Source organism: Argentina anserina, chromosome 2 (assembly GCF_933775445.1).
Source record: "Argentina anserina chromosome 2, drPotAnse1.1, whole genome shotgun sequence".
Lineage (NCBI taxonomy): Eukaryota > Viridiplantae > Streptophyta > Magnoliopsida > Rosales > Rosaceae > Argentina > Argentina anserina.
The window spans coordinates 28,741,134-28,760,088 of record NC_065873.1 but is presented as its reverse complement, the minus strand read 5'-3'; the positions used below and the strand labels follow the sequence as shown (position 1 = coordinate 28,760,088).

At 38.9% G+C, this 18,955-nt stretch overlaps 3 protein-coding genes and 2 non-coding genes across 6 annotated transcripts; 2 read left to right on the top strand and 3 right to left on the bottom strand.

Moving 5' to 3' along the window:
• Nucleotides 1–642: 642 nt before the first annotated feature.
• LOC126785197 (tubulin beta chain-like) lies at nucleotides 643–3,554 on the bottom strand. Its single transcript, XM_050510811.1, has 3 exons — nucleotides 3,092–3,554; nucleotides 1,678–1,947; nucleotides 643–1,566 (listed from the first exon to the last, which is right to left on the bottom strand). The coding sequence occupies exons 1-3, from the start codon at nucleotides 3,489–3,491 to the stop codon at nucleotides 887–889; spliced, it is 1,350 nt and encodes a 449-aa protein (XP_050366768.1). The 5' UTR covers nucleotides 3,492–3,554; the 3' UTR covers nucleotides 643–886.
• Nucleotides 3,555–6,201: 2,647 nt separating this feature from the next.
• On the bottom strand, nucleotides 6,202–9,706 carry LOC126783148 (uncharacterized). Its single transcript, XM_050508559.1, has 13 exons — nucleotides 9,562–9,706; nucleotides 9,185–9,275; nucleotides 8,909–9,092; nucleotides 8,726–8,816; nucleotides 8,474–8,509; nucleotides 8,256–8,354; nucleotides 8,038–8,168; nucleotides 7,894–7,942; nucleotides 7,701–7,790; nucleotides 7,565–7,618; nucleotides 7,169–7,234; nucleotides 6,598–6,695; nucleotides 6,202–6,518 (listed from the first exon to the last, which is right to left on the bottom strand). The coding sequence occupies exons 1-13, from the start codon at nucleotides 9,637–9,639 to the stop codon at nucleotides 6,461–6,463; spliced, it is 1,125 nt and encodes a 374-aa protein (XP_050364516.1). The 5' UTR covers nucleotides 9,640–9,706; the 3' UTR covers nucleotides 6,202–6,460.
• A 256-nt stretch (nucleotides 9,707–9,962) lies between these two features.
• LOC126785575 (small nucleolar RNA Z161/Z228) lies at nucleotides 9,963–10,056 on the top strand. Its single transcript, XR_007671105.1, has one exon. It is a non-coding gene; the product is annotated as a small nucleolar RNA Z161/Z228 (small nucleolar RNA).
• A 214-nt stretch (nucleotides 10,057–10,270) lies between these two features.
• On the top strand, nucleotides 10,271–10,364 carry LOC126785576 (small nucleolar RNA Z162). The gene has a single exon (XR_007671106.1). It is a non-coding gene; the product is annotated as a small nucleolar RNA Z162 (small nucleolar RNA).
• Nucleotides 10,365–10,608: 244 nt separating this feature from the next.
• LOC126782542 (putative E3 ubiquitin-protein ligase LIN-1) lies at nucleotides 10,609–17,315 on the bottom strand. Of its 2 annotated transcripts, XM_050507801.1 has the most exons (15): nucleotides 17,153–17,315; nucleotides 15,626–16,693; nucleotides 15,466–15,523; nucleotides 15,013–15,339; nucleotides 14,820–14,899; nucleotides 13,435–14,721; nucleotides 13,190–13,334; nucleotides 12,822–13,079; nucleotides 12,417–12,726; nucleotides 12,201–12,325; nucleotides 11,996–12,115; nucleotides 11,796–11,927; nucleotides 11,573–11,695; nucleotides 11,344–11,454; nucleotides 10,609–11,265 (listed from the first exon to the last, which is right to left on the bottom strand). In XM_050507801.1, exons 2-15 carry the CDS (start codon nucleotides 16,561–16,563, stop codon nucleotides 10,840–10,842), a joined length of 4,440 nt encoding a protein of 1,479 aa, XP_050363758.1. In that variant the 5' UTR covers nucleotides 16,564–16,693; nucleotides 17,153–17,315; the 3' UTR covers nucleotides 10,609–10,839. The 2 variants fall into 2 exon arrangements, with proteins under 2 accessions (XP_050363758.1, XP_050363759.1); XM_050507802.1 differs by lacking the exon at nucleotides 17,153–17,315 and having other exon boundaries at nucleotides 15,626–16,707.
• Nucleotides 17,316–18,955: the final 1,640 nt, after the last annotated feature.

Genomic DNA, 18,955 nt, shown 5'->3' with positions numbered 1-18,955 from the left:
ATATAACTAGTCTCTTTATAACAAGAAAATGCTTCAGCAGCTAGCTGCCTCCTTTCTCTGGTTCCTTCATCCTCAATCTGATGGTCAAACGCTATTGTTTATTTCAATTCTCCCAGTCTATCTCTTCTGTTTCTGTATAATAATATAGGAATTGGGGTTATAGAATAGAATAGTGATGCAAATGATGAGAATTTTCCGGTATGAGAAGCTCGCAGTTTAATATGATGCGAGCGGTGTTGCACCTCATACTTCCATGACTCTGATGCGCTTTTGTGTTTACCACTCCAAAATTTAGTGTTCTATCTGAAGATCCCCAGATAAAGAAAATCGACATTCTTGTGGGTGATTTGAAATCTACTATTTGTCTCTTGTTTTTATTTTCTGGTTCTTTTTTGCCTTTGTTTTTTACCTGCAAATTCTGATTTAAGTTTTAGCTTCAGAGTCTCTCATTAGGTTGTTCCTTGTTCTCATTTTGTAAAATAACCGGACACAAGCGGAAAAGAGGAAGAACAGTACCGATATACAAATCGGCAGCGAGTTCTTCCTCTTTTAGAATGTCGGAATTAGCAATGCATCGATATTCACTGGTAATATTTACAGATGATGAAAGGAGGACAATACCGATATACAAATCGATCCCCAACGCAAAACTGACGTTTCTTATTGCATACTTCAGAAAGAACAACCACACAATGTTGTCTTACAACAACTTATACTCTATTAACCAGTCGACCAAATAAAGCTGAGACAATATGCAAGAACAATAAGAGTGAAAAGGCAGAAAGGGGACCTAGAAAACAAACATGAGTATTCAGAGCGGACCCTTCACCACAAAATCACAACCCCTTTCCCTTTCAGGTTCTATATATCACACGTATTAGGTCGTTTAGTCCTCATATTCACCTTCAACAGCATCCTCCTCATACTCTCCTTCATCATCAACCGTAGCATCCTGGTATTGCTGGTACTCGGCGACCAAATCATTCATGTTACTCTCAGCTTCAGTGAACTCCATCTCGTCCATACCTTCTCCGGTGTACCAATGTAAAAAGGCCTTGCGCCTGAACATAGCTGTGAACTGCTCGCTCACTCTCCTGAACATCTCCTGGATTGAGGTAGAGTTACCAACAAAGGTAGATGCCATTTTCAATCCGAGGGGAGGAATGTCACACACGCTGGACTTAACGTTGTGAGGAATCCACTCAACAAAGTAGGAAGAGTTCTTGTTCTGCACATTGATCATCTGTTCGTCCACCTCTTTGGTGCTCATCTTACCCCTGAACATGGCCGAAGCTGTCAGGTACCTTCCGTGGCGAGGGTCAGCAGCACACATCATGTTCTTGGCATCCCACATTTGCTGAGTCAGCTCCGGCACAGTGAGGGAGATGTACTGCTGGGAACCGCGAGAAGTGAGTGGGGCAAACCCAACCATGAAAAAGTGAAGACGTGGGAATGGAATGAGATTGACAGCCAGCTTCCGGAGATCTGAGTTCAGCTGACCAGGGAACCTTAGGCAGCAAGTGACACCACTCATAGTTGCAGAAATCAAATGGTTCAGGTCACCAACTGCAATCCAGAATTGAAAATCAGCAAGGGTAACTAGCAAGTATAACTAACATAACAATTGGATTTCACATTACAACAATCGATCTGAAACAAGAAAAGATTGAAACTCACAGCTTGGGGTACTGAGCTTTAAAGTTCTGAAGCAAATGTCGTAAAGAGCTTCATTATCTAGAACCATGCACTCATCAGCATTCTCTACCAACTGGTGCACTGAAAGAGTGGCATTGTATGGTTCCACAACAGTGTCCGACACCTTTGGAGATGGGAACACAGAGAATGTAAGCATCATCCTGTCAGGGTATTCCTCTCTTATCTTTGATATCAGAAGGGTTCCCATGCCAGAACCAGTCCCTCCTCCAAGTGAGTGGCACACTTGGAAACCTGATACATACATTACCCAAAAGGAACGATTAATCATCATAATACATATTAATCCTGAACCAGCAAGTGCAATGGAACTGTGCGAGGAAACACGGTTAAAGACGGAGCCAAGATTTCATAATGGGTTGGCTAGAAAAAAATTTACGATTATTTATCAATATATCGAAATTTAGAGTGAGCTTATTTAAAATTTAAGGTTTTACACTAAAATTTAACTATAAATACAAGTTTTTTAGTAATTTTAGGTGGGCTACTGTAGCCCGTATGTAGCTATGTCCTTAAATACGGTCATACATGTACTTCTACAGATATGTTCTACAGAGATACAGTTAGCTAACAGTATGCACCAAAACCTTAAAGCAAATATACAAAAGACCAGAAGAACACTAATCAAAAGATTTACTGCTTGGGTAAAGTTGAAAAGAGAAAGCGGTATAATGTCGGTCAGGTGAAAACCCAACTTTGTTGGGCAATCACATCATGATCACACTTAGAAAAGTAAAAGTCCGAAATTTTTTAATAAGAATCACAAAGTGGGTGCCCACAGAGTGTAGATTAAGACCGCAGCAGTCCTGATCTGGCCCACTCAAGGCAAACAAGGAGCCCATAACCAACTCAGCCCTGAATTATATAAAGCCAGATGCAATCAACCTCGTCAAATAGTTTTTACCCCTACAGCAAGAAAGTAATATAATAAATCCAAAACCCACATGGCAGTGCCGGCCAATTTCACCTTCAATTATCAGATCCAGAATGAGCATCAACAAAATTCAGATTTACGATACAAACAAAAAGTAACCAACAAATTTAGAATCCTTCTTTTGGTCCTGACCAACATGATCAGCATCATTTTAAACCCTATGAACTATGAAGTGAACAATGAACTAAAACAAAAAAAAAAACCAACCGCCACACTGCCACTACAAAACGGTTAAAATGTAGGAATGAGGCTCATACTCAGCAACGCTCATCTTTCTACAGTCGTTAGTCGATTTGATATAAGAGATGATTGATGCATATATAGTTATTGATCAACATTTCATACAGTTACTTTGATTTGAAGAACCACAAAAAATCAAGCATCACATATAATCAAATTCATAAGCATTTACAAATCGAATAAAAACGAAGCTGAAATCAATACCTTGAAGACAGTCGCAATTCTCAGCCTCCTTACGAACAACGTCGAGAACGGAGTCGATGAGCTCAGCACCCTCGGTGTAGTGACCTTTCGCCCAGTTGTTGCCGGCGCCGGACTGACCAAAGACGAAGTTATCGGGACGGAAGATCTGGCCAAACGGCCCGGATCTGATGCTGTCCATGGTACCGGGCTCGAGATCCATGAGGACGGCGCGTGGGACGTACCTGCCGCCGGAGGCCTCATTGTAGTAGACGTTGATCCTCTCGAGCTGGAGATCGGAGGAGGCGTCGCCTTTGTAGCGCCCGGTGGGGTCGACGCCGTGCTCGTCGCAGATGACCTCCCAGAACTTGGAGCCGATTTGGTTGCCGCATTGGCCGCCCTGAATGTGGAGGATCTCTCTCATGGCTGCCGGAAGAGGATGAGAGAGAAAGTAGAGAGGAGAGAGAGAGGCTAAATCTTAGGGTAAGGGGGGAGGGGAGTGAGGTGAGTTTTTAACGAGGGAGAGAAATATGGGAGGGAGATTCGGAGGTTAGCGATGTAATAATAGACGGATGGCGGGATTTTTTTATTTTTTTTTGGGTGTTGGTTTTGGTGTGACGCGTGTGACAGCCAGGCAAGCAGTGCGTACGGACAACTCAACTAACCTGCTCTCTCTCTCTGGCGTCGGTCCGGCTGGGCACACCAGAAATACGGTGTAAATACACTTTTGATCCATCATTTTATAGTTTTTACTATCTTTGCCCTCTGTTTTTGTTTTTCTTTTTTCTTGAGCATTCTGTAACGCCATCTAAGGATGTCCGCATGAAAATAAGGTTCTACGTAACCTAGTTACTGTTGTATCCGAGACAACAAACATAAGATTAACAAGACGAGCTCATTATGTAGCTTCATCTACGTTAGTGCCAACGTGACGTAAATAACTCAATTGTCTAAGAAAGTAGAGTCACCTGTCAATGTTCAATATGGCAATGTTGTACGAATTCAAATATAGGTTCTACTGTTTTAGATTCAAAAGTGGCGGAATTCTTGAATTTGAGTCATAACACAATAATTTTCAATAGTTACAACATTCATTTACTAATCCCGTAACTTATTCTTATTTGATCGGGGATCATACTTACATCATCAATGATAGAGATATGGTTTTATGTCTTTCAATAACACAAAACACGAGTGATATGCGCCAAATTTAGGTACCATTTCAGGATTTTTCTTGTGGTAAAGAAGTTACCATTGCAAAAAGTGAAACTATTGGCATACCAAATACCACCATGATTGGCTATAAATGTATACTCTATACATAGTGCAGAGTCTGTAACATGGTAACATGTTTGTTAGCAATCTGACAAGATCTGATTTGCCTAAAGATAAAACCTTGTCACTTAGCAGACTGCACTCGATTGTCATTAGACAATAATTGTGATTAAGAAATTCATGATAATGTAAACTTTGGATCAACGTGTATATTCAGATCCCAAAAAAAAAATTATATCAACCTTTTTTAATTTCGGCCTCTTACCCTACTAGCACCGTTCTCTTAGCCCATGACGGACGAAAGCAAATTTTGTCGATCACCTATGAGTTGTCGACTACATCCCCACCTCATAAATAAATGACATGTGTTTTTTTAAATTATGGTCTAATCAAGATTAACAATTTATATAAACTTATCATAATAAAAGTAGACTTTTTCTGATTTAAAATATAATATAATTTTTATTTTTATTTTGCTTTTATAAAAACAAAAGATAGATCAACGTTAATTCACTCACAAATTTATGGGTTAAATGGGTTAATGAACCCATATGAACAGTAGTTGAACTCTTTCCTCCTCCCTCATAAACCCGCTCAAATCTATGATGATTATGTGCACCCACTCCACTGGTGGTCTTAATTTGATGAGGGTTTGTGGTCTTTTGATTAAGGTTGCATTGAGGACTTGGGGTCGAGGTGTGAGGTTGGCCTAAATGCTTAATAAGCATGAGGTGTGATTTTGGAGAGGAATCAGGTCTTGCTGGGAAGTATATATGTCGTTAATTAAGGAGCTCGATTTTAGGATGAGTTAGGGTTAATTTAAGATTAGAGTTTGATTGTTGACTGAGAAAAAACTATGATTTATTACGAGTGTCAAGGCAAGATACATGTAGTGAGAGAGATAAAGGATGCATGCAAAGAGAGAGAATAGAGAATGCGAAGGATGATAAAATTTGTAATTTTCGGAAATTTGTTTGTTAATTAACTATGGTTAACAAAAAGGACATATATCAATAGGTAAAGAGTATAGTGGTGCTCGGGTCTTAATTAATTATTTTTAGACCCGAGATCCAACTCATGTTAATTATTTGGTTCAGGTTTTGTATTTTTCAAGATAGGACCTGAGCGGATCCGGGTCCGAAATGAATCGATTCGGTTATCGCTTCTATTCGGTTTCAAAATGAATACGTAACCCTGTAATTTTTTGAATACATTCAAGTCTTTGATGTAATATATAATTATATAACTCTATCAATAAGCAAAAGAAATCAATCAAATTACAAACTATCCCACAATATAATATATAAAGTCTTAAGAAATTAAACCAACATTCAACTTTAAAGTAAAAATAAATGATAATCCCCAATAAAATTCTTAGTTTTTTTGTTCAATTAAAACCTCTCGTTCAAAATCAAATACACTAAGAGATTTGTAAAAGTGGAATTGCATGTTTGATTTTAAATAACCCATCACAAAAATTACCCTAATAATCTAATAGTTCTTATCATTATAGTATAGATCTAATGGTGATCAGTTCCTATAATTTTTTTTAAATAAGATCCGACTCATATCGGAATTTTCTTAATTGGTTCGTTTTAAATAAAAAACATTTATTTTTTTTAAAACCCGACCTAACCCACTTTATTTAGCTCAATCGGACCGGTTCTGTTTGGACCCAATCCAAATGCACAGCCCTAGTAAAGAGGGTGGGTATTTTGGTGGGCAAAATATGGTGGTTGACAAATTTGCTTCACATGAGAGACCTGGGAGGGACCTGTTGCCATTTGCCAGTGAAAGTATGATACCCGATTACTAGGAAAACAAGATGACAACAATCAGACCACCATATGCACCAAGATTCAAAAGGAAGATTAGGCAGCTATTGTAATAGATGCTTCAAATCTTGGAGATTACCAAAGTTCAAGTTCAAGATTATAAACTGCAGTTTTAATCACTTTCATTTCCTAATTCTAAACAGAAGTGATGATCTATTTGATCCATGCTGATATCAAACAATCATGAGATTTCAAAAGGGGCCAACTTTACACAGTTTGATTGGTATGGCACCAGTGACGATACAAAACATTGACAATATGTCAATATACTTAGCCGCGCCGTCTACTGCTGCTCCATGCAGTGCTTCTTGAAGATTAAGGCTTCATCGGCCAAAAAGTCCCTGAAACACTGACCAGTATCAGCACTACATGACTTGAAAGTGATAAGAGAGCTACAAATATACAAATAAAATAACTGACCATATTCGTTCAGCCATTAGCGATGCTTCCCATCTTGGACTAAAAGGATAATCAGTCAGTGGCTGCGATTTGATTGGCACACCTTGAGGGTTGCAATGCTACATCAGTACAAGAATAGAACAGAAACTTTATCATGAGTAAGAAATAAGATATTTGAATTAAGATACAGTACGGAATTCTCATTAGTTAAGGACTTAAAGGTGGTTCTTCATGTGTCCGATGCAAAATTAGTAAGGGTTTGCAGTTCTGAGTTCCCCAGCTCAGGTTTTCAATTTTTGGCAAAAAATAATACCAAGCAAGTTAACTATTCAGATCTGTCGCATTGCAATTTAATACTTTCTAAGGGTTCGATCTGAGTATTAGCAACTCAGAGCTGGTGAAAATAATCACACCCAAAGGCACTTGATGCATGAAGTAGAAAGATCCAAGAATATTAATTCTACAATCTGAGCATGTATGGTAGTGGATATACCTTAGTTTTTGGTCAAAAACTGACTAAGCTGACTACATATAATATAAGGTTTGACAATGATATTCAATTATCTACATGTTGGGAGGAGAATATCCTTACCTGGGAACTCTGAAGCATTATAGCTGGCGGTTGCTTTGGAAATTGAGTTGTGATAGCAAAGTGAACCTATACAAACAAAACCCTCATAAGCTTGATCAATAATTGTGGAAGAAAAACTAACGAGTTGAAGGATGCAAGCATGCAGCATATACAGTGAGAAGTTTTGCATACCAATTTTAGACAACATAAATATTAGAACATAAGTAAAACCAAATAACACAATATAACAAGGTCTAATTTGATATCTTTAGAGTAAACTGCATAAAACTTGCTTGACTTATAGAAGTAGGCAAACAGGTAAGAAATAAGATAGTCCGGATTGATCAATGGCCCGAAAACAGGCTACGGTTTAAAAGAACATATATTTAAACATTATGCAGTTAAGATTGTGCATACCATGAACGTGAAAACTCCAGAAGCAGTGATAAACGTTGCCCTTCTGCAAAAGATCTGTAGTTTCAAGATGAGCAGGTACTATTTAGCATATCAAACACTAGAGAATAATTATGTGTGTTGGATCTTTGATGCGTACCGGATCGGCTTCCACTGGTCTTCCAAACAGAACAGCTAATGCCTCGATAAAGCGTCGTCTAACATCAATTAAGGAAATTGCCTCCAAAACCTTAAAAACAAGATAAAAAATACTGACATTTTGAAACATTTCACAGTTGTAACTGTAAAGTATAGCCTAAATGGATTTGCTAGGATTAAGAAGTGTAGCTGACCTGTTTCTCAAGAGTCTCTTCCAGAGGGGGAAGATATTCGGCCATGCACCTATTGGGAGAAAAAAACCATTAAATGAACCATCACCTACAAATTGAAAGGACACACAAAATTAAACAATACAACAGGGAAGGACACAAACATACATCTCCGTCAACCATGTTGGAAGTTTGATATCATCTATGGAAAATAGAGCCTTCAAGTCCCCGGTAGCTACTAGTTTTAAACGAGGAGCTGGTGGAGTCGAAACATATTTTTTCTCAACAGGATATATAACCTGCGGCACCACATTATTGATATGATGTGCAGGAAGAAAAACAATTTGGAATGAAGGGGAAGAGGAAGGTAGAACAGTATAATCGACCTGCAAATATATCTTCTGCGGATATATCCAGGGGCAGCCGGGCACCATTTTGTTTATGTTTGTATCGACTAGGGGCACTGCAAATTTAACCTCCTCTGGCTACACTAAATTCAGAGGCATAGGAACCACACATACGATCAGAAGCTGCATATAGCCACCAATGATCTTCTCATAGAAAAAGGAAAACATAAACGGGCTCTTGTTTCAAATGTAAATACCTTATCAAATCCGGAACTCAAGTACATCTCGATTCCCTGAACGAAAGTTGAAGAGAGTTAATACAATATCTGCTGGAATAGCCGGTCAAAATGTTCCATAGAAATGAATCAATTGATAAGTTGCTAGTATAAAAAGCAAGAATGAAAGTATTCAAATTGTAAATCAACTAGACACTCACAAAAGTAGAATTCCTAGTATAAATTCAAAGTTTTCGCAATCTGCAAGAATACAATATTGAATTCAGACATTACCTCCCGAAAAGCAATTGTGCTAATTTCAAACTTCACGCGATCATCTTGAACCTCTCCAACACGCTTTGTCTGGTACGCCATGTATTGATCTCTTGAAAAATCGAAAAATGCAACTAATTAGCAACGTTAACACCAAGAATAACTGAAATCTTAAAACCTACAGAAGAAGCAGTCAGGCCTAACCTCAGTTCCTGAACTACATGCATTAGCTGCTTAGGATCTCTAGCATTCCAATCACCCAAACGGCTCAAGGGAGACTTTGGTTCTTCACCATGCAATACAAGAAACTGCTGAAAACTTTCATTTTCAGGTCCGAATATAAAATCCGGTGCAGACATCGGATACTCAGCATCAAATATAACATCCCCTGCCACACATCAAGCCCCCGAAACTCTCAGCCACTAAATGACACATACAAATAATTCATCAAATCACAAATGCAAAGAAAAAATCACTCACATCTGATAAAGTCCAGACAGTAAGAAATAACTAAGGTAAACCGATCATGAACTCCATTGTAGTCTTTGCTACCAGACCACTTAGGCTCAATCTGCAATTGCCAAATTCATCTTAAAATGATTATCCTTATTCAAATTCGAAAACAAAACCCTAAACCGTACGACTAAATTCAGCTTAGGCTAAACAAATCAATAGCACTTAGCTTAATCTCATTGAAATACACATTTATGCATCGATGTAATTTAAGTACGGTTGTTTCGAAGCTTCTAGCAATTCGAATTCAGCTAGTTTAGCTAGAAATGAAGCGCAGAGAGAGAGAGAGAGAGAGAGAGAGAGAGAGAGAGAGAGAGAAAGGGTTGTTGAAGCGCGTGCATTACCTTCGCGAGAAAAGGAAAGTGAAGAGCGAGGTGGTTGAGCTGAGCTGAAATCAGAGGCGGAGAGCTCTCTGAAGTCATGGCCGTGCTTCGTGAGCGAGAGAGACTGATGAGAGCTTTGATCTCTCTCTCTCTCTCTGGAAAATGAAATCAGAATTTCGGGAGAGACCAAACGACGCCGTGTCGAGTTAGGCTCAAAGTAAATCCAGCCCAGCTATGAGTAGTGGGAAACCAGGCCCAATAGTAGGGGTAAACTCGGCAAATTGGAAAGTGTGGAAACCCTAATAAAAAGACTTGGTTGGAGCATCGGCCTCTTCAGCCAATGTCAGTCTTCTTCTTCGTTCTATTCTCACTGTCAGTCTCGCTGTTTTGGTTTTAGTTTCTTTTATGTTTTGGTGTTGTGTTATTCAGATGATGAGTTTGGATTAATCATCTCACGACGGTCGTCTGAGACGCTTTTGTGTGTCGACGCTGAAACGATCCAAGCGTCTGATGATGCGTACATAATCTGAGTTTGTTTCATCTTTTGTTGTTGAGCTTTCAAACTATATTTGTTGTTTCATAGATTTGAGTGGGCGGCAGCATAATGAGGATTGTATTTGTCCGACTAAGTCATGATTGGATTTCATAACCTCCTACTCATTCTGAATGCTTTGTCCGCCATAGCTTTTCTCTTGTGTTTCTTTTCTTTTTCTTATTTCATAACACTGAAAGAGGCACAATGAGGATCCAAATTGTAGTGGTATTCATGAGATTTAAGTATCGGTGATATCAAAAACATTAGTCCTTTTCATTCTGAGTGCCTCTGCTCATGTTTTTTGTTTCCGAGTTTCAGTCCTCTGCTGTTTTCTTTCACTTTGTATTTCTACCGGCAATTTCAAAATCCAAATCCTTTACAACAGGATTGGACAAGCTATTTCATACTTTCATTATTTGACGACGATAGTGTTTCTGGGAATTAGTCTCCTTGTGCAGACCGGTTTGAACTGTTGAACTGTGATTACATTGTAACGATGACTAAGTACACAGCATTTAATCAGACAAAGTATTCCAATTGAACTGAATTTACCAACTATACATATCAGCGATTTTATATGCAACTTTACATGGATGCTGGAAGAGTATGACAATGTAGGCTTGGCAGTTCGCGTCAACAGAAGCACATCATGATTGATATTATGCCATTCTTGAAGTCTTTGTAAACATATGATGCGCAGCTAATCCAGTGCCCAAACCTGAAAATACAAGCAAAGCATTAAGCTAACAAGTAACCTGAAAATATTAAAGTTGATATTGTGATGTTCTCACCTGGATTCTGCCATCAGAGGAGCCTGCAAACAGCAACCCTCCATCCATATCTGCCGCCAAGGATGTGATTTTTGCATGTCGGGCGCCGCCGGCTGTTTTGATGGAAGCAATTCTGGTGAACCTCTCTTTCAACCAAACCTCAATGATCCCACACTTGGTGGCGGTAAAGATCAAGTCATTGTTAATGGCAATGTGGTGGATATCGAAACCGGTTGAGAATGACCCTTGCACCGCCTTGTTTGGAAGCGAAAATATCTTCCCTGCTGTTGCATCAACTGATGAACCGCCAGCATATAGAATGCCGTCATGAATCTCGAGGGAATAGAACATTTGCTTTCCCAGCAGCTTTCTTGTGCCGGAGTAGAATGTGGTTGATATTTGTCTCCCCAAGTCGATCTCCTGCATTGTTATGTTACCTTGTGTGTTAAGCTGATAAGCACAAGTGAGTTCTGTTTTGTATTTGTGATTGTGGATTACCTGGATGCTGTAACCAGAGCAACCACAGTAGAGGGTGTTTCCTGTCATGGCTAGGCTCTTTACATTTTTGTTGAAGTTCACATGCTTTTGGACCCCAGACCATTCGTATACCTTTCATAAAACAGAAGCATGGATGAGAACAGTAATTAGTCGAGTTTTCGCACGATTCTTGAAACTGCATATAAATTACAGAGTGATGTACTGATGTACAGGTGATTAGTCTGATTACCCTGACTCCAGTGCCTTGAGAAGTAAAGCATGCGACTTTAGCGTTGGCCACCAGCTCGTATACTACCTCTTTCACATCATGAACCTGAAGACAATGAATTTCTTCGGCTTTGATTGCCCACACCTGCAATGATCAGAAAAGCTTAGCTTCTTAGAAGGGTCGGTTCCATAGGAAAAGAACTGATCTGTATAGATATGATTTTGGACAATGGCATTGTCCATACCCGGATTGTTTTGTCTAACGAACCACTGTATAGTTTATCACCGGAAGGTGAGATATAGAGGCAAGTGACAGCTTTTGTGTGTTCACGAATTTCTTGAATCAGTCGTAATGCCTTCTTGCCAATATCCCATACCTGAAACCAAGATATTAGTCTCTACTTATACTTCAAATTGAATTCCTCCAAGTATGTGTACAGTTTACCTTTATTGTTCCATCAGAATGGCTGCTTAACACACGGCCTTTGCGTTGAAGAATATATGTAACCTCCCCATTTGAGCATGAATCTAGTTCGACCACTTCAGCGCAACTCCACAACTGTGTCTAAATTGTAGAACAATCGGAGAAATCAATAATCTGTCAATGAATTTAGTCTGAGCTAATATTCATGCTCTAACACTTTACTTACTACGTCAACAGATGACAAGTTCATCAAGGCTTTCATTATGTCACTCGCTACTGCGGTACTCCTCTTGAGCTTTCTCAAAGTTTTGTAGATGCATTTAGCATACACTCCTAGTGCTTCAAGTGCAGCTGAACAATTTTGCAGCAGGAGTTAACTTCTAAACACTTACATGCAAGTTGGAATTGCATAATGTGTGCGTGCATATTTTCACCAAATTACCTGGTTCACTGACAAAAGTTTTCAAAGCCAAGGTTGCTAAAATCTTCTCCTCCAAATTATTCGATGACTGGAGTACTTTTACGAATTCTTCGAGCAAGGCCTTGCGAGCAAGGATCTTCACACCAGTGTCAGGAAGTACAGGTAGCATGTGTGTGAGCCATGTAGCTATGACAAGACATGATTTTGCCATCTCAATGGAGTTACTCTTGAGGCATTCCTCCAAAACTTTAAAAATGGATCCCTTCTCATGGTTGCAAAGTGCAAAAGCAACCCTTCTCTGCCAAGAACTTAGCGCTTTCTCTTCTTCCTCCTGTACGTAGATAACCACAGAAGACCAGGATTTAAATCACAGATAAATGTAATGGGTCACAACCTATAAAACATAATATTGAAGGAAAAGCACACCATTGTCTCTATCAAATTATTGTCATGTTTCCTCAGCCGCTCTGCTTTCATTAAAACTTTGTAAGGTTGATCAAACCCTGCAATCTTGAGTAACCAGGCTTCAGTGTATGATTCCCCGGATGATGTTATACGTCCACTAAGGGATAACAAGGCATCTAGAGCCATCATTTGAGATTTCGAGAAGTCTTTCCTTCGGAGTGCCTCAATTAGCCCCTCTATAGATTCTTCCCTATAAATGCTCATCTTAAATGGCTCAACCTGGAAACATCCAAAATATAACGTATGTTTTAGTTAGTTTCCTAGTGTAATCAGGAAAGCTGAGAGATAATAATTGTAGATCTGTAGTTCATGCAAAGAAAAAGGCAAACCAGGAGATCAAGCTGAAGAAGGAGAGTAGCAACTGCAGGTTGCTGCTCCATTGGAGCCATTTGAAGATACACGAGAAAGGTATGCATTGTACTGAACTCTCCTTCATCTTTTATCATCTGCAATATTTGATTGCATAATGTTCTCCTAACCATATATAGGCATTTGAGGAAGAAAATAATCAGTAAATGACTCACTAAATCATATATGTCTAAACCTGTTCAAATAAATATATAACTAGATATACCTGTTCAACTGTACCAATTCTGAGAGAAACTCTACACAGATGCCTCTCACTCCATCAGTTCCAGCGTGAAATAGTTCAAGAACAGGAGACGGCTCAATTCTATTTGCTATCAAGTTCCTGCAAGACTTTTCTGCTTGCATGCAGCATAATAGAATAGAAACAATGGACCTTCTTCCTTCTGGCCTGTCTAAATACTGGACTAGAACAGGTATACCATTTGCCGAGATAACACTCAAAGCATTGATAGATCTGCTGTTTTCATCTCCTCCCACCAGGACTTGCTCTAGAATAGCTAATGCAGCGTCTTTAGGGTCCATTACTAATTGAAGATCATCTGATTCCTCCTTTTTTCTCTGAATTAGCTGTACAAGGGAAGGTATAAGATCATGAGCAGAAATCTGAGCAAACACCGGCCTCAACTGATAAATAAGAACAGCAGGCTCAGCCAGACCATTCTTTAAAAGAGCTGCCAAGCAATCAAGGTCAGAGTCTACACTGGTAAGTGTTTCTCCAACACTTTCATCAGCATATATTAGCTCGGAGAGGATGTATATAGATGTTCTCAAGACTTCCCTATTCAGAGAAGCCGAAAGTATTTCGATGAACCCGTTTACAGTTGTCAGTTCAGATAAGAATGTCTGGATTGCAGGATCACCTTTTGAGTCCTTCCATAATCTGGCTATTTCTAACACTGCTGTTTCACATTCTAGTAATTTTTCTGAAGTACATAAACATGCAACATGAGGCTTCAAGCCATTGATAATGGTCTCAATTGCAGCCTGAGATATCACACTGGTTGGTGATGTAGAAACAGCTGCCTGCATGAATCTTTTGCTCCTTTGGCTGATATAACCATCGGTATTCCTATGTCCCATGAAGTCACATGTTCTTTGTGGAGTTGTGGTATCAGAAGGGATTTCTTTCACGGAAGAGGGCTTGAATGAGTTTCTTGGTGTTTCATAGTATGCACATTCTTGAGCAAGTTCAGGGTGCTGTTCTTTCCAAGATGTGATCAGTCTTTTCAAAACATAGTTTGTTTTAGGCAACTGAACCATTGTAGAGATGGGTTGTCGCGTAATGGGGCATGTTGTATTACCTCGTTTCAGCCATTCTTGGATTGCTTTTCTTTCATATGTCTGACCTGTCTCAAGAGTAACCGGATCAGTAAATATCTGTCCAGTGATAGGACAAACAAAATCCTTAGGTGGTCTTGATTTAGACTTCATTCTCTCAGAATATGGAAGTGAAACACAGCTCTGGTCTCCTTCATCGCTTTCATTTGGTGGACTGCACATTTACACAAAATGTAGTACAGCAAGGGAATCAGTATCAGTCTTAATGAATCTACATTCTGGTAAGAGTTATACACAAATGAGGCTTCTTACCTATTTTTCGACATTTTCACAAGCTCATTGTTCATGCTTGATGTTCGACTGTAGGCTTTTCTGGAACCTTTGGTAGTTTCCTAATCACATAAAAAAAATTCATAAACAAAAGAATTCAGCATTTCCAGCAATGAAACAATAGTGAATGATGAGTGACATGTTAGACTTAGTATATGTAAAGTTTGAACCATACTATCACTTCAACATCAGAGTCTGCTGAGCTGATGCTGTAATCATTGCTCATGCCTGGAGATGCAGGCAAAGAGGTGGCAACAGAATCTGTGACTCTAACAGACAGTAAACGCAGTGTAGAAGCAGATGTGTCTGATTTTGGAGTTGAAACTTTTGGAGAAGATTTAGGAGAAATTAGAGGAGAAAATATTGTTGGACTGTGGACTCGACTTCTGAGTACAGATGACTGTACTTTTCTTTCAGTTTCCTCTTTCTCATGATCAGAAGCCATATTAGGATCATTTGGCTCATAATCGGACTCATCTTCATTCTCCTCAGGGATACATTCCTGGCATAGTGCACAACATTATAGCATTATTTATACAAAAGTTTAGAAAACATTAATTTATATGCTTTCTTTATTAAGAATGCATGAATTCTCCTTGATTTGTGATAAACAACTTTAAAGCCTTACCTGAGGATCCCATCTGGCAGGCTCCCAATTTTTTGATGATTCAGAAGTTAGACTCGTTCTGCTTGAACCAAATGTCCAAAAGTTAAACAGTTATTAGAGCACTACATGATCCAAGACATAGACTTATCTTGCAGAAGGGTGGAAATACTTGAGTACATACCTGTTTACGTCTCTCGTGCCATCTTTAGACTTGAGGATGGGAGAAAAGCCAGCACTCTTGGGCAAGATAGGACCAAACTTGACAAAATCGGGAATCGAGCGGCTGACCTCATGCAATGGAGTCATTGGTGGCTCAGCAATTGGCATCATTGGCATCACTTTCTTGCTGGAAGTTGAATCAGATGTCATGCAATCCTTGAAGTACTTGGCATAAAGCCTTGTATTCTCATCCAATGACTCACCATATAGCTGCTCCAGCTGTTGCAATTTCTCTATCTGATCCGGCCTCATTGAATAGATTAAAGACTCATTGAAAAATTGATCAAGATCAGCTGTAAAAGACAGTTCATGAGAATCAGGAATGACTTCCATCACAAGCCGGTGTCTCTGCTCCGAATACCACCCTATAATTGAACTCATGTGTGGAAGAAACAGAAGTTTCCACAGTTCAGGAGCAAAATCTATACGAGAGAAAAAAGGATCAACTGTAAACATCTCAATGACATGGAGAACTGAGTTTTGAATGTTGTTCCTCAATTTCCATAGATATGCTAAGTTGAGGTGTGCCCAAGCTGAGAGGTAAAAGTTAGGAACTCCAGCAGTTTTCTGATCAGAATTCAACATGGCACAAACTTGCAGCATTTTTTCAGCATGGTCTAGTCTTGCAAGCTTAGTTTCCATATTTGAAGTATTGATTGCTTCTTCAAGAGCCTCAATGCCCCAATCCAGATTTGCTAGCACTGCTTGATCAGAGTACCGAACCTCGGTTTCTTTACCACATGATCCATCTTCAGCTGCCAATCTTTCAGCACATTGTTCCCTGTGCTGGCTTCTCTGCTCTTTATTGAACAGCTGATCCCGGATAAAACCATCTACCGTGGTAATTAGTACTTTGACAATGTCCTTCTGGTCCAACAAAAATCTGAAGTTCTTCGCCATCTTCAAACATATGAAGACCAGATCAAATTAGTAACTTCTCAGTGAAGTTAACATCCAGGTCAGCACCACATCATTGCAAACTTCCAATTCCAAAGGGCTTGTCCTTTCTCTGCTCAGAAAATCAAGCAATCTGCAACAAGATAGATACTCTTATTCAGGTACTAGCTTAGTCTTGATGAACTATACGAAACCTTAAATTCTGTGATCTGCAACTCGGTTTCTCCGAAACCATGCATAAGGCTTTGTAAACATACAAGATTACAAGAAAGCGTCAACCAAATTAATAGTTAATACCATCTATTTTTCTTTCTACACATAATTATCTTAATAACTATTTGATCATGATACATGTCAAACATCTGCAGATTCATACATGAAACCGTATATAACATACTCCAGACTCCTCTAAGTTCATATGCAAAAATGAATGCATCTTGGTCCTAGCCTTCATAAATTTCTGCAACACTAGGATCTAACATAACTTATGATTATCTCAACATCAAGAACGTGCAGCAAACTAAGAACCAAACTGAAGTGTGAAAACCAAGTTAAAAAAACAGAAGACCAAGACTAAGGGAAATGGTACTACCTTATTGAAGAAGTTAGCCTCTGAAATGGAGGTGGTAGATATTTGACTGAAATGGAGATGAAGATTTCTCAGAGCAACGGAAACAGAAGACGAGAGCCGGCTGGTGTGGAGACTGGTAGGGCTGGGAGCAGCTGTGAGGCCGGCCGGCTTATTAGCTTTCTGATGTTGCCTTTTGAGGTAACAATGATCAAAGCAAACCGTGGACTGAGCATATATTACATGGTAGTATAGCACTGATGTCATGATTAGGAAAAAAAAATGTTAAAATTTAATTTAGATTTCTCATCATATACCTTTTTTGGCTCAATCATTGGACGTATCTCTTCTTTCTTTGTGTTTTGTCTAAGCAACTCCAGACAGGGACCAAATCAAACCAACTGAATCACCACTGTTGTTTTCTCCATTGGGCCCGGAGGCCATTTGGGCTAACTGCTCGGTCCAAATCAGTATTGCCAACTGGAGCCACAATATTTGTACCTCTTCTCCTTGTTTTGCCGGTTTTCAAGTACATGTCGTCACCGGACCCCGACGGTCGAGATCTGACTTCCGGAATAAGTATATAATCGAGCGTTGTTGCTGGATACACGAACAAAGCTTGGACTTATGAATAGAAATGGAAGGAGTTGATGTTCTCAAGGATCCTAGAGATTGTGGTTCGTGGAGTGAGAACCAGGATGGATGGTCAATCAATTCTCCTGCCTACTAAGATGCTATTCTATGAGCCCAATATATGATAATCCAAATTGATCGATTCTATAACCATCAATATATTACTACCTAAGCTACATGGAATCAGGTGCAGGTAGGTGTAAGCGAAGCATTTGGAAGTGTAAAAACAATTTTTTTGAATTTTTTTTTAAGCGGATACGTTTTGAAAGCGTCATAATAAAATAATATATATTTATATCTAAAAATATATTATATAAAACAACAAATTAATTACTAAAACATTATAGAATAACAATATAATAGAAAATGAGCTCAATAAATATTTTGTAATGGCTTAGAATAAACAACACAAACACTTCAATAACTAACATGATACTAGTAGTGTAGCTAACTACAAATGATGCGCATCACATTTCAGTTAATCCATCATATACATGACGATCTCTCCAATCACACTGACAAAGTATGTGGAATCAAAAATATATGTATATACATTTTGCAATGAGCGACGCGCCTTAAAGTTGAATGATTTTGCGCTCTCTCTCTAAGCTTCATCCTAGTCTAACCCCAAAATCTACAACATTGATTTTTCACTTATCTAGTTTCAATCAGTATCTTGCTTCAAATCAAACTCATCTATAATCTTATATGTCTTTATTGTCTCACACAAAACTAAAAGCTCAAATAAATCCTTGAATCTAATTCAACTTACTTGAACGAGGCTTCAACCGTATGTTTTATTGGTTTTCATTCAATTATAGATTTTGATTTATCTTCATGAATTATCGAGTCCTTAGAATATGAAGATTTTAAAAGAAATTTATATTAGAGTCGGAAAAGAGAGAAGAAAACTATAAAAACCCAACAATTCTCGCACTTCAACGACGCTTCTGATCCAGAAGCTTGCGCTTCCACGACGCTTCCAAAATCTTCTTTTTCAGAACCACGCTTCCGATTTTGATTTCGAAGCGGGAATCGGACCTCTGGTAAAGCTTCCGTGCATCGTAGATTATTACTTGATTACTTCCTAGTTCCCATTAGTGCATTCTACGCATGCCACATTTATGTGCTAGTAGTACTAAATTAGTGTTACCTATAAGTGACACAAAAGTTGATCGCGTGTAGCACACAAAA

Coding starts and splice junctions, on each gene's coding strand:
- LOC126785197 (XM_050510811.1), bottom strand. CDS start 3,491: ATGAGAGAGATCCTCCACATTCAGGGCGGCCAATGCGGCAACCAAATC. Junction 1,948..3,091: donor GAATTGCGACTGTCTTCAAG/GTATTGATTTCA, acceptor TGTATGTATCAG/GTTTCCAAGTGTGCCACTCA. Junction 1,567..1,677: donor AAAGCTCAGTACCCCAAGCT/GTGAGTTTCAAT, acceptor TCTGGATTGCAG/TTGGTGACCTGAACCATTTG.
- LOC126783148 (XM_050508559.1), bottom strand. CDS start 9,639: ATGACTTCAGAGAGCTCTCCGCCTCTGATTTCAGCTCAGCTCAACCAC. Junction 9,276..9,561: donor ACTTTCCTTTTCTCGCGAAG/GTAATGCACGCG, acceptor TGGCAATTGCAG/ATTGAGCCTAAGTGGTCTGG. Junction 8,817..8,908: donor CATGTAGTTCAGGAACTGAG/GTTAGGCCTGAC, acceptor CGATTTTTCAAG/AGATCAATACATGGCGTACC.
- LOC126782542 (XM_050507801.1), bottom strand. CDS start 16,563: ATGGCGAAGAACTTCAGATTTTTGTTGGACCAGAAGGACATTGTCAAA. Junction 12,727..12,821: donor ATAATTTGATAGAGACAATG/GTGTGCTTTTCC, acceptor ATCTACGTACAG/GAGGAAGAAGAGAAAGCGCT. Junction 11,696..11,795: donor CGTTAGACAAAACAATCCGG/GTATGGACAATG, acceptor TGATCATTGCAG/GTGTGGGCAATCAAAGCCGA.